General features: G+C 33.8%; 2 protein-coding genes across 5 annotated transcripts in view; one reads left to right on the forward strand and one right to left on the reverse strand.

Annotated features, from left to right (window-relative positions):
• The window catches only part of l(2)gl (LLGL domain-containing protein l(2)gl), a 188190-nt gene extending 187219 nt beyond the window's left edge, over window positions 1–971 (forward strand). The window contains exon 12 of one of the 2 annotated variants that reach the window (XR_010949716.1): window positions 679–777. Coding sequence is in view for 1 of the 2 variants with exons in the window: in XM_067766630.1 (XP_067622731.1) it covers window positions 679–781 (103 nt within the window). In the remaining variant the exon portion in view is untranslated. Of the gene's footprint in view, window positions 1–678 lie in introns of both variants that reach the window. The other variant, XM_067766630.1, reaches the window with a different exon arrangement.
• Window positions 972–4942: 3971 nt separating this feature from the next.
• LOC137240406 (uncharacterized) lies at window positions 4943–10903 on the reverse strand. Of its 3 annotated transcripts, XM_067766636.1 has the most exons (4): window positions 6410–7794; window positions 6150–6219; window positions 5904–6081; window positions 4943–5848 (listed from the first exon to the last, which is right to left on the reverse strand). In XM_067766636.1, exons 2-4 carry the CDS (start codon window positions 6161–6163, stop codon window positions 5528–5530), a joined length of 513 nt encoding a protein of 170 aa, XP_067622737.1. In that variant the 5' UTR covers window positions 6164–6219; window positions 6410–7794; the 3' UTR covers window positions 4943–5527. The 3 variants fall into 3 exon arrangements, with proteins under 3 accessions (XP_067622737.1, XP_067622735.1, XP_067622736.1); XM_067766634.1 differs by lacking the exons at window positions 6150–6219; window positions 6410–7794 and adding an exon at window positions 10678–10903; XM_067766635.1 differs by having other exon boundaries at window positions 6150–7793.
• Between the last annotated feature and the right edge of the window lie 2723 nt (window positions 10904–13626).

The following is a 13626-nucleotide window of genomic DNA, read 5'->3' on the forward strand; positions in this document are numbered from 1 at the left end:
TCAAAAATTAAAACAAAAAAACTTTTTCACAGGCAAAAGATACTTCCAATTTTCTTATAAAGCTGAACAGTTTCTGGAAATTTCACATGTTGGGAAATACAGAGCACTCGAATACATATTTTTATGTTGTTTTTGTTGTTGTTGTAGCGATGAGGATACTCATCGAGTGATCGATTTTGATGGTCCTTTCCAGATGCATATCTGGTAAGTTCCGGTAACAAGCACCTATAACACACCAGCCCGATCATCTCGGAAAAGATTTAGTATGGCCACATGAAACCTTCAAGGCCATTCCTCCCTCCCACACCCTAGATCCATCAGGAGCTTGGGGTCGCCAGAGCTTCGGTTAAATAACCAGGATTCGCCACAGGTAGGTGAGGTTGACAATTGGGTGCGAGAAGCTATAAATTGCGCTGGCAACCCCTTGAATCAATCGCCTCTTATGACAGGCATACCTGCCACTTGTATATTCTAAGCCACCTGACCCACTGTCGCATACATTAACACCCCTATTATGAATTTTCATACGATAGACGATAAACGCTTGCTAGCGTATCATACAAAATTAGTAGGTGTCACATCAGAGCATTATTACAATCATACCAGTCAACGCTGCTGTCACCATTGCAATGTTTCTCTAACCATCAAACACCTACTTATTGATTGTCCCACATCTAGGACCAACTCCAAGTTATCAGCGCTACTTGATTGCAGTAAGGATTCCACAATAAAGCAGACAACCGAAGCACTCAAGAAACATAATCTACTCCAAGAAATATAAATCGACCGAGAGGCAAATGGCCTAGTAGTCCAGTCTCTAAAATATATTTTACAAATTAGTTTGTAGAAATTAAGTTAAATAAATAAATAAATAAATCTATTAATAAATAAATATTGCGATTTCCACACGCCCGATAGATGTACTGTTATGAATGACAGCAGAGTTTTGTTTACAAATTTTTGTGAATCTATACGAAAGAGATAGCAAAACAAAACGTAAATACTAACAATTAAATTGTCTTGTACGTAAAAGTAGCAAAAGTTTTTAAAAGCTGTAATAATAAAATGTTTTCTGCAACCTCTGTTGCCTTTTATGTAAACTCAAATGAACAAATTGACGAAACTCGCGAAGAGGCCATAGAAAGAAGAAATTTGAAAGATGCTTCCAATCTTCTTGAAATGAACTCTACATTGTAAGTACTCGACATACTAAAAGTAAAAAAAAAAAAAGTTTAATAAAAAAATTGATTTCAGAGTTTGTCTTAACAGAAGTAGAAGGCAGTTTGCGCGCCCGTAAAAATAGGTCATCATCCCAAATATTTTGAAGGTTTCTGGCCCAGGGTTTTGCAACAGAGTGTTGGGAATGAGGCTTTAGTTGGATTCTTTGTATTTTGTAATAATTTTATATTTTCTTTTATTTAAATAACTCCCTACGTATAGTGCAAAAATTTATCAACGATAGCTAGCCTAGGAAATTGAACAGCTGATGCGATAGTTAGCGTATGGCAATACCACGATGAACGATAAATCGGGTTTCACACGCCAGAATTGTTTTCATAAGACGGTAGTTACGTTCCAATGACGCGTTAACCAGATACGGATAGAAATTTAACATGCAAATGCAACAACAACGTTGTGATCCTGATATTTATCTGGTTCAATTTTTGATCCGTATAGCAGTTTTGTTCGTTTCGTTTTCTGTAGTCAATTTTTTGACAGCTAACTGACCACTTTGGAGTTGGTAGCTCATGGCTCAACTATATGGTTGGCTCATCTCTACAGCAACAACATACCTTCGTTCAGATTGTCAAAATCAGCGTATTGATGTTAGACGAATGTAATGGAATGGAAACATTAAACTTAGCAGCTTTTGTGTGTAGATAGAAAACGTTGTCAATGTGTTGACTAATTTTGAGTTTGCCATCTCCTGACAATCCCTACTCCAGGGAAATGAAAAAAATAAAATCGGCTAATGAGATGAGCCAACCATATAGTTCAGCCATGGTAGCACTGAAAATGTATATGTATATATGTGTACACATAAAAGATTTCACCATATTTAAAAGCAAAAGACGGAAAAGTAAGGAAAATAAATAGTTTGTTTGTGTGCGAAACTATTTACTGCCTCATTCTGTTTGACGATATCGTCTCCAAAACGATCATCGTTCGTGTGTTCGTATTATGAATTGCAATACGATAGACAAAAAGATAACAGCTGACTGTTACGTAAAGAAAGTGCTCGATTGGTATTCTGTATCACGAAAAGGTGCAACAAATACGAAAACAAAGTGTCAAAAACAAACAACAGGTATTCACCTATCGTTTTGGTTAAAAATGAGCGGCACGAACAAAAAAGTGGGTATTATTAATTAATTAGTTATTATTGTATAAAAAAAAATTTTATTTCATATTAGAAGATTCAAAAAAGACCAAACAAATGTTAATAATGCTATCAGTATCTTCAATTTTTTTGTACGTTTCTTCTTCTTATTTTCAACAAAACCGTTGTTTTATATTAGTGCTACCAGCTCTCATTAAGTTGATCCAGATCGTTCCAATTAGATTTGATCGAGCTAGATAACTCAATCCTCGTGTTCCATTGGTACGTGAACCAGACACGGATAGAGATTTAACATGCAAATGCAACAACAATGTGAACCATATGGTATGAATCACATTGTTGTTATATTTGAATGCTAAATCTCTATCCGTATCTGGTTCATGTACCAATGGAACACGAGGAATGAAACGGTCCTGGTATAACAGATTGCAAGCGTTTATCGTGTATCGTATGAGTCAATCACCCCTATTGCGAGTGTCGATCAGCAGTAGAATAGAAATTTGTCGACGGAGTCGATTGTCTTTTATTTTCGTATTGTGTAACTCGATCGAAAAAAATGTGTACCATTGTGAATAACTCGCTGCAAGAAGACGAGAAAGAAGAAAACTCGCTGAATTGCAATCAGCTGTTTACCATTTGTTTACATCTTTGCCGTGTTTGATAAAACCAAAATAACAAAACATTTTTAAAATAAATTTAAATTAGATATTTTATAATAAATATTATAAATGGATTGTGTTGAGCTGTGGTTAAGTGATAGTGAGGAAGATGAAGATGCACATACAAGGCTAATAGAGCTGGCAAGGGAAAGACGCAAGCTGAGGGATTCGTCGAATCCTTTGGAAATGGAAGATCACATGTAAATATCTGGATTTAATTTGTCTTAAATTTAAAAATTTATTAAAGCTCCCATTTATACAGATTTTTGAAAAACTTTCGTTTACCGAAAGCTGCATTTGCGGATTTACTGGCATTGCTAGATGCCAAACTACAACCTGGTGTTAGAAAGACATCTATCCCAACAATTTTAAAGCTTGCAGCAACTTTACGGTTCTGTGCTCACGGATCATACCAGCTGAGTGTAGGCAATGACTTTAATATAGGATTCGGCCAATCTACAGTATCCCTAGTTTTATCTGAAGTATTCCCAGCTTTGGAGGAATACGTTTGCAGAATTTGGGTGACAATTCAATATACTGAGGAGGAAAAGCGTCAAGCAAAGCTTTATTTTTTTGAAAAAAGTGGAATACCAGGCGTGATAGGTTGCATAGACGGGACGCATGTCAAAATTGTTGCTCCAAAAAAGGACATTCAGCATTTGTACTATAATCGCAAAGAATATTATAGTTTGAATGCAATAATAGTAAGTATTTTACAAAGAAAATATCGTGGAGTTGATAATTTTTGTTATTTCATAGGTTTGCGATAATGCCATGAGAATCCGCTATGTCAATGCCAAGTATCCGGAGGCAACGCACGATGCAAACGTTTTCAACATGTCCACATTGAAACCACGATTGGAAGATGACTACCGTAGGGGTGAAAGAAATATAATATTAGGTATGTAAAGTACTCCATACACCTATTTGTGAACGTGAAAATGGTCCGTGGTGATTTCTGAAGTCTACCCAAAGGCACAGTATTCCATATGAATTCTTAGCAAATGAATACGACAGTATGAAGCTCTTAATACCCGCCTAAAATATTTGGAGGGGTGTCAAAAGATGTGTTTTGGACCCAGTATTGCGAAATAAAAAATGTTGCTTTTGTCAAGAGGTATTTGCAAAAGAAGTTGAACATTTTTATGTGCTTGTTGTACACACAAAAAAATTTTGTGTTAAACTCAGCCAGGGTAATTTGCTGTCGTATAGATTTAACAAAACCCTTTGCATGTTAAAGCAATGCAGCCAATAGATTCCATTTTCAACAAAATCTGTGATTCAACTAGAAATTTGGTGCGGTAATACGAACATTAGATTTTTACATGCAATGGCATTGCATACGTACAAATTTAAGTGTGAGCTTGAAAATAAGAATATTCATTGTTTTGAATATAACAATTAGAAAGATATTTGTGTTGTAAAAAGCGGTGTAACAAAAAATATATTAGACAAAAGAAATATATTCACGTTAGCAAGGAGGTGTATGGAGTCCTTAATGCTTAACTTATTTTCATAATTTTATGGTTGTAAAATATGTAAACATTTAGGCGATGCAGGTTACGCCCTACAACGTTATATGCTTACGCCATACCGAAACCCAGAAGATGGAACAGCAGAATGTATGTTTAACAGAAAACATTCCCAAGGAAGGAATATTGTGGAACGTACTATTGGAGTGCTTAAAAATCGATTTAGGTGTTTGTTAGGGGCTCGTGCGCTCCACTATGAGCCAAAGAAAGCTACACAAATAATAAACGTATGCGCAGCTCTTCACAACATTTGTTTATCTTATAATGTTCAATTATCAGATGAAGAAATATCTGACTATCAAAACTCGAATGACGATTTCCAAGATAGCACAACATATGAAGGTGGTTCAGTGGCAAACGAAGAAGCTAGGGCAGTTAGAAATAATATTTTACAACATATGCAGTTCTAGTTTTACGATGATAACAAACAATTTTTATTTAAATTCATATTCAGTCCATTTTAAATTCAGAGTACACTTATTTTAAATTAACTAAGGCTAACTAAAAAAAATTCATGTTTTTTATTAACATAAATCAAAATATCACTTCATGTAAAAAAAAATATCACAAATTCAGGTGTGAATAAAAAATGTATCTTAAAACTACTATCTACATAAAAAATCAAATTATTTCAAAGTTACTATTTACATTTAAAATATCACATTGCCTTAAAACTACTATTCACATTAGTGCTTTGGTAATTCTCTTCTTCTCCAACTCCAAAATCTGTTCTTTCAACCTTAATTTATCTCTCCTATGCTTTTTCTTATTAATAATTTCTTCTTTTAGCAGTTTAAACTTTTCTTTTTCAATTTCTAGTTTCTCTTGCTCTAAAGTTACAGCCTCAAAATTTAGCGCAACTAACCTCCTCATGTATCCTTCTATATTTACAACACTTTTCTTAATACCTAATGTATTTCTTTTCAGGGCCTTAAAATGTTTACTTTGAATGTGAATCTGCTTCTCCAATAGTGCTAACCTTTTTTCCTTTTCGCTTATATTTTTCGACCTTCTTCCTGTAGTGCAGCTCTTTCCTGGATCTCACATGATACGCTTCTTTCAGGTACTTCATTTTCCTGCTCATCTTCAACAATTTCAACCGACCTACCACCAACTCTTGATTGGACCACCACATTGCCCATTCCAATTTCTTCACCAGGGGGATCAATATAGGCGTCAATACTTAAAAAACTAATAATAGCTTCCTCTATCGCCGAAAACGTATGGACGTTATTTGGGCCTCCACCAGTTGCTTGGTACTCCATTCGGTTCTGCGAACATTTTTTCTTCGTTTTACTTTTCAAGTCCGTCCACACCTACAAAAGAATTTTCAGTATTTTCTTTATGGACGCTATATACAAATTTGTTTACCTTTAACCACTTTTCCCAAGAACGCATCGGTGGTCCCAAGCTATTGAGCTCAGCCGCTATCAATTCCCATCTTGATTTTCCCTGGGCTTTCCCACACACGCCTTTGCCTAAATCAGGATGTTCTTGCATTAGCTGCACCAGTCTTGCGATTTGCCGTTTATTGCTTACAACTTTTGACCTGCAATTAAAATAACCACTTTTTATTATTTAGGTTTACATTTTTTACTTTTATTCAAATTTTTTTACTTTTTTTCTTCCATTTTTAAATTTTTTTACTTTTTTCTATCACTTAAACGCTTCAACGACTGCAAAATGGCTGTAGAAAGACAATCGATCAAAAGAGTATTCACAGTCGATAAATGAGCGAGCGATCGACATTCGCGATAGGGGTGATAATCGATAATCGCTTAATAGTCGATTATCTATTCTCAGTCGACACTCGCAATAGGGGTGAATATGTTACAGTAAACTTTCAAACATTATACATATTCATTCTCATACTTAACTTCTTATCGTTAATTATATAACTCAGTGTTTAAAAAACTGCAGTCGGAATAGTAAGTCACCAAAATTTCGATTTTCATAGACTTTAAGCTGCAGACATTGGTGCTTTATTGGTAACCGTATCGGTAGCCTTATAACAGCTGATTCGACCAACCTTATGAGAATTAAAGCAATCGATTACACTGGACCACGAATTTCAACCTTTTCTCTTTACCAGAAACGCCGTTATGAAATTCGTATGTAAAATCACCCCCTTATTACGAAAATTGAGTTCATTTTTGATTCTATGGTACATTTTTTGAGATATTTGAAATTTACCGTTATTCGAAAAAACCAAAAAGATGGCTCCCTTTAATTACCCATATCTCACGAACGGGTCAAGCAATTGCAAAAAATAAATCGGAAAGACAATAAAAGTTTCTATAAATGCATCATACATTGCTTTTTGATCAACCAGATAGTTTTCGAGATATTAGCTTATCATTTCAGATTTTTGTTTATTTTTTTTATGAAAAAATATGAAAAAAATACTCTTTGCGAGGGCAGCATTCCAAAACCACAACTTTTTTTCCAGATATTTTATCTTTACGTAAAGCTCGAAAGGTTTCATCAGCAAACGAAATTAATTGAGAATCGATATCAAGGATTCTGGGACGTCGCAATGATGGGTGATTACTGCTGGTTTCTCATAAGAGAAACCGATCCTAAACTGAATAAGCGTCAAAGTAGAACACATAATTATTTCGACTACATAGTAAAATCAAATTAAGATAAAGACTGTTAGAATATAGTATAAACCAGGCATGCTTAACCAACGAACCGATATCATTTCGTTACGATATATAACGTTAATAAACGAAACAAAGTCATTTCGTTTATTAACGTTAAGAACGTCAAATTAACGAAATGATTTTGTTTCGTTTTCTGCCATTTCAAAACGAAATCAAATCGTTTATGCTGATTATTCATTTCAAACTATGCTGGCAAAGCTGATTGATGGCGGAGTCATTAAAGGTGAAAGCATTAGCCAAGCTGATTGCAACTTTTCTCATGAATTTTGACAGTACGAACATTTCTCAGAGTATTTTTGACATTACCACCAACGAATTACACACACAAATTACATGGAGTTTGTTTGTATGTCCGCTCGCTGTTACCACCTTATGGCTTCACCATGGCTATAACATTGCCAGCGCAATTCAAACATAAAGTATCACGTTTTTGTTAACGTTTTTAACGTTAACGAAAGCTTTTCGTTTCGGTTAAAAACGAGATACAATTTATCTTGATAATTTCTTTATCGATAATATTTCGAAGTGTTTCAACGAAAACGGTGGAAATTTTTTGATAAACGATTAGCTTAACGTTAAGGCGCATCCCTGGTAGAAACATAAATAAATTTAAAAAAAGTTAAAAATATGGGTAATTTCATTCATAAATTGAACTTTTAACTAAATAGAAACAGAGCATAGCTAGTCATTTCACTCTTCTTTATACCATAAATACGTTTTGAGGTATACGTTGAAATTGCGCAACTGGGTATTTTTATTTGATCGCTTATAACTTACGTAGTTTTGCATCGATTTTCTTCGATGATAGCTTATCTTTTCTCCAAATAAGCAGAGCTTTACGTGGAGAAAAAATGTTTAGAAAAAAAGTTGTTGTTTTGGAATGCTGCCCTCGCAAAGAGTAATTTTTTTCATATTTTTTCATAAAAAAAACAAAGATCTGAAATGATAAGCTAATATCTCGAAAACTATCTGGTTGAGCAAAAAACAATGTATGATGCATTTATAAATTAAATTTTATCGTCTTTCCGTTTTCTTTCTGTAAACGTTTTTGCAATTGCTTGACCTGTTCGTGAGATATATGTAATTAAAGGGAGCCATCTTTTTGGTTTTTTCGAATAACGGTAAATTGCAAATATCTCAAAAACGGTACCATAGAATCAAAAATGAACTTGATTTTCGAAATCAGGGAGTGGTTTTACATACGAATTTCAGAACGGCGTCTCTGGTAAATTTTGGCCGTCGACCAGTGTTATTGGTGCCGCTAAGGTCGTAACCGTATCGTAGCCAACCAATTGATTTTTGGTTTACTGTCGTAACGATAAACAGCTGATTACTATAGTGTTAACTACTTTGTACTCTTTACTTTAATGTTTAAAATAATTTTTAGTTGAGTTTTCGTGTTAACTCAAAAATTTTTGAATAACTTCAAAAAAAGAAAATTCTTATTAGTATTAAAATATTTAAACTCAAAAACAAACAAAAAAAAAATTTTTTTAAAATAAAATAAATATTTGGTTTATTACCAAATATATTGGTTGAATTGAAAATCAGGTTTGTTAAATATGAATTTACTTGTGAAGTTTGTATGTCTGTTAGTGCAAAATTTCTTAAATGTGTTAATGATATATATTTTTGATTATAAACTGGAGAAAGAGTGTACATAATTAATATAAATAATAAATTGACTATTGTTTTAAACCAATTAAAATAAATTTTTAAGTTAACACGAAAACTCAATTAAAAATTATTTTAAAAATTAAAGTAAAGAGTAAAAAGTAGTTAACACTATAATTACGTTAGGAATACGACTACAGCGATACGACAAACGGCACCAATGACTACAGCTTTACTGTTCGTCGACTTATTAAAGCCGGAGTCATTGGTGCCGTATATCGTATCGCTGTAGTCGTATCCCTAGCATAATCAGCTGTTTATCGTTACGACGGTAAACCAAAAACCAATTGGTTGGCTACGATACGGTTACGACCTTAGCGATACCAATAATCGATTGCATTGATTCTCATAAGGTTGGTCGAATCAGCTGTTAAAAGGTTACCGATACGGTTACCGATAAAGCACCAATGTCTCCAGCTTAATACGAATACTTGCTTGTGCTTGCGCTTTTGAGAAAAAACCACAGTCTCAGTTCTAGCACAAGCAAAAAACGAAAAGCGAAAGAAATGAAATCACCGTTTACTATATAGTTTGGCAGCTTAAATTGAGGTTATGTTGCGAATAGAGTGGAAGGCACTCGAATTCAGTGAAAGAGACACTCGAATGGAGTGGAATGAAGAACAGTAGGAAGAGCAGAGTTGCATTGGATCAATATAACTTCAATCATTGCATCAATATTAAAGATAAATTTAGAAAAATAATTAAATACTGAAGTATAAGCAAACATTTTGTTTCAATTACTGCAATTAAGGTGTCCTAGATGCTATATATTCCAAAATTATAACATTTTATGTCTGTTTAAAAATTCAACTTCTATTTCCCTAAGATTCCCGTAATATGGCCATTAGTGATGTTTGTGTGTGTGTGCAAATTTTGAGCGATCAGCTGTTAGTTCCGCTACTTGGTAGAGTTTACAATGAATGAAATGCCGTAAACAGTCGCACCTTCGTATATTTAATTATTGATATTACTGCGGCTTTCCTCAGTGGCCACAGTCGCTGTAAAATCAATAGTGTTGATTTTAACAGTCGCAAAGAGCAGCAGTCGTGAAATATGAAAATTAACGCTTTTTGCAAACTGCAAGCGACTGATATTTTGCGTTTGGCTATGATTATTATTTACTAAAACGAGGCGCCACAGCGTCGTACGTAATACGCTGTACATATGTATGTACATACATGCATTGTTTTCTTGTCACAGCCATAGAAAATTTACCCCTTTTTGGCCATGAGGATTTTTAACTATCGTTTTACTTTATTATTTATTTATTTATATTTTAATTAAAGACAATTACCTACATGAATTTAAATTTAAAATGTTTCAAAATAAAATATACACACATGTACATATGTACATATGTATGCAGAAATATCTCAAATATTCTATTTTTTTTTAATATACTTGAAATGGAAATGCATGTATGTACATATATATATACAGCGTATTACATACAACGCTGTAGAGCCTCGTATTAGTAAACAAAAATCATAACAAAACGCAAAATATCAGTCGCTTGCAGTTTGCAAAAAGCGTTAATTTTCATATTTCACGACTGCTGCTTTTTGCGGCTGTTAATTTCTGCGACTGTTAATTTTTGCGACTGTTAAAATCAACACTATTGATTTTACACCGACTGTGGGCACTGAGGGAAGCCGCAGTAATATCAATAATTAAATATACGAAAGTGCGACTGTTTACGGCATTTCATTTCTTTCGCTTTTCGTTTTTTGCTTGTGCTAGAACTGAGACTGTTGTTTTTCTCAAAAGCGCAAGCACAAGCAAAATCAAATAACATGTTAGCTCACATGCTAACTCTTGATTGGACCACCACATTGCCCATTCCAATTTCTTCACCAGGGGGATCAATATAGGCGTCAATACTTAAAAAACTAATAATAGCTTCCTCTATCGCCGAAAACATATGGACGTTATTTGGGCCTCCACCAGTTGCTTGGTACTCCATTCGGTTCTGCGAACATTTTTTCTTCGTTTTACTTTTCAAGTCCGTCCACACATACAAAAGAATTTTCAGTATTTTCTTTATGGACGCTATATACAAATTTGTTTACCTTTAACCACTTTTCCCAAGAACGCATCGGTGGTCCCAAGCTATTGAGCTCAACCGCTATCAATTCCCATCTTGATTTTCCCTGGGCTTTCCCACACACGCCTTTGCCTAAATCAGGATGTTCTTGCATTAGCTGCACCAGTCTTGCGATTTGCCGTTTATTGCTTACAACTTTTGACCTGCAATTAAAATAACCACTTTTTATTATTTAGGTTTACATTTTTTACTTTTATTCAAATTTTTTTACGTTTTTTCTTCCATTTTTAAATTTTTTTACTTTTTTCTATCACTTAAACGCTTCAACGACTGCAAAATGGCTGTAGAAAGACAATCGATCAAAAGAGTATTCACAGTCGATAAATGAGCGAGCGATCGACATTCGCGATAGGGGTGATAATCGATAATCGCTTAATAGTCGATTATCTATTCTCAGTCGACACTCGCAATAGGGGTGAATATGTTACAGTAAACTTTCAAACATTATACATATTCATTCTCATACTTAACTTCTTATCGTTAATTATATAACTCAGTGTTTAAAAAACTGCAGTCGGAATAGTAAGTCACCAAAATTTCGATTTTCATAGACTTTAAGCTGCAGACATTGGTGCTTTATTGGTAACCGTATCGGTAGCCTTATAACAGCTGATTCGACCAACCTTATGAGAATTAAAGCAATCGATTACACTGGACCACGAATTTCAACTTTTTCTCTTTACCAGAAACGCCGTTATGAAATTCGTATGTAAAATCACCCCCTTATTACGAAAATTGAGTTCATTTTTGATTCTATGGTACATTTTTTTGAGATATTTGAAATTTACCGTTATTCGAAAAAACCAAAAAGATGGCTCCCTTTAATTACGCATATCTCACGAACGGGTCAAGCAATTGCAAAAAATAAATCGGAAAGACAATAAAAGTTTCTATAAATGCATCATACATTGCTTTTTGATCAACCAGATAGTTTTCGAGATATTAGCTTATCATTTCAGATTTTTGTTTATTTTTTTTATGAAAAAATATGAAAAAAAAATACTCTTTGCGAGGGCAGCATTCCAAAACCACAACTTTTTTTCCAGATATTTTATCTTTACGTAAAGCTCGAAAGGTTTCATCAGCAAACAAAATTAATTGAGAATCGATATCAAGGATTCTGGGACGTCGCAATGATGGATGATTACTGCTGGTTTCTCATAAGAGAAACCGATCCTAAACTGAATAAGCGTCAAAGTAGAACACATAATTATTTCGACTACATAGTAAAATCAAATTAAGATAAAGACTGTTAGAATATAGTATAAACCAGGCATGCTTAACCAACGAACCGATATCATTTCGTTACGATATATAACGTTAATAAACGAAACAAAGTCATTTCGTTTATTAACGTTAAGAACGTCAAATTAACGAAATGATTTTGTTTCGTTTTCTGCCATTTCAAAACGAAATCAAATCGTTTATGCTGATTATTCATTTCAAACTATGCTGGCAAAGCTGATTGATGACGGAGTCATTAAAGGTGAAAGCATTAGCCAAGCTGATTGCAACTTTTCTCATGAATTTTGACAGTACGAACATTTCTCAGAGTATTTTTGACATTACCACCAACGAATTACACACACAAATTACATGGAGTTTGTTTATATGTCCGCTCGCTGTTACCACCTTATGGCTTCACCATGGCTATAACATTGCCAGCGCAATTCAAACATAAAGTATCACGTTTTTGTTAACGTTTTTAACGTTAACGAAAGCCTTTCGTTTCGGTTAAAAACGAGATACAATTTATCTTGATAATTTCTTTATCGATAATATTTCGAAGTGTTTCAACGAAAACGGTGGAAATTTTTTGATAAACGATTAGCTTAACGTTAAGGCGCATCCCTGGTAGAAACATAAATAAATTTAAAAAAAAGTTAAAAATATGGGTAATTTCATTCATAAATTGAACTTTTAACTAAATAGAAACAGAGCATAGCTAGATATTTCACTCTTCTTTATACCATAAATACGTTTTGAGGTATACGTTGAAATTGCGCAACTGGGTATTTTTATTTGATCGCTTATAACTTACGTAGTTTTGCATCGATTTTCTTCGATGATAGCTTATCTTTTCTCCAAATAAGCAGAGCTTTACGTGGAGAAAAAATATTTAGAAAAAAAGTTGTTGTTTTGGAATGCTGCCCTCGCAAAGAGTAATTTTTTTCATATTTTTTCATAAAAAAAACAAAGATCTGAAATGATAAGCTAATATCTCGAAAACTATCTGGTTGAGCAAAAAACAATGTATGATGCATTTATAAATTAAATTTTATCGTCTTTCCGTTTTCTTTCTGTAAACGTTTTTGCAATTGCTTGACCTGTTCGTGATATATATGTAATTAAAGGGAGCCATCTTTTTGGTTTTTTCGAATAACGGTAAATTGCAAATATCTCAAAAACGGTACCATAGAACCAAAAATGAACTTGATTTTCAAAATCAGGGAGTGGTTTTACATACGAATTTCAGAACGGCGTCTCTGGTAAATTTTGGCCGTCTACCAGTGTTATTGGTGCCGCTAAGGTCGTAACCGTATCGTAGCCAACCAATTGATTTTTGGTTTACTGTAACGATAAACAGCTGATTACTATAGTGTTAACTACTTTGTACTCTTTACTTTAATGTTTAAAATAATTTTTAATT

This window comes from Eurosta solidaginis, chromosome 2 (genome assembly GCF_040869045.1).
Source record: "Eurosta solidaginis isolate ZX-2024a chromosome 2, ASM4086904v1, whole genome shotgun sequence".
Taxonomy (NCBI): Eukaryota; Metazoa; Arthropoda; class Insecta; order Diptera; family Tephritidae; genus Eurosta; species Eurosta solidaginis.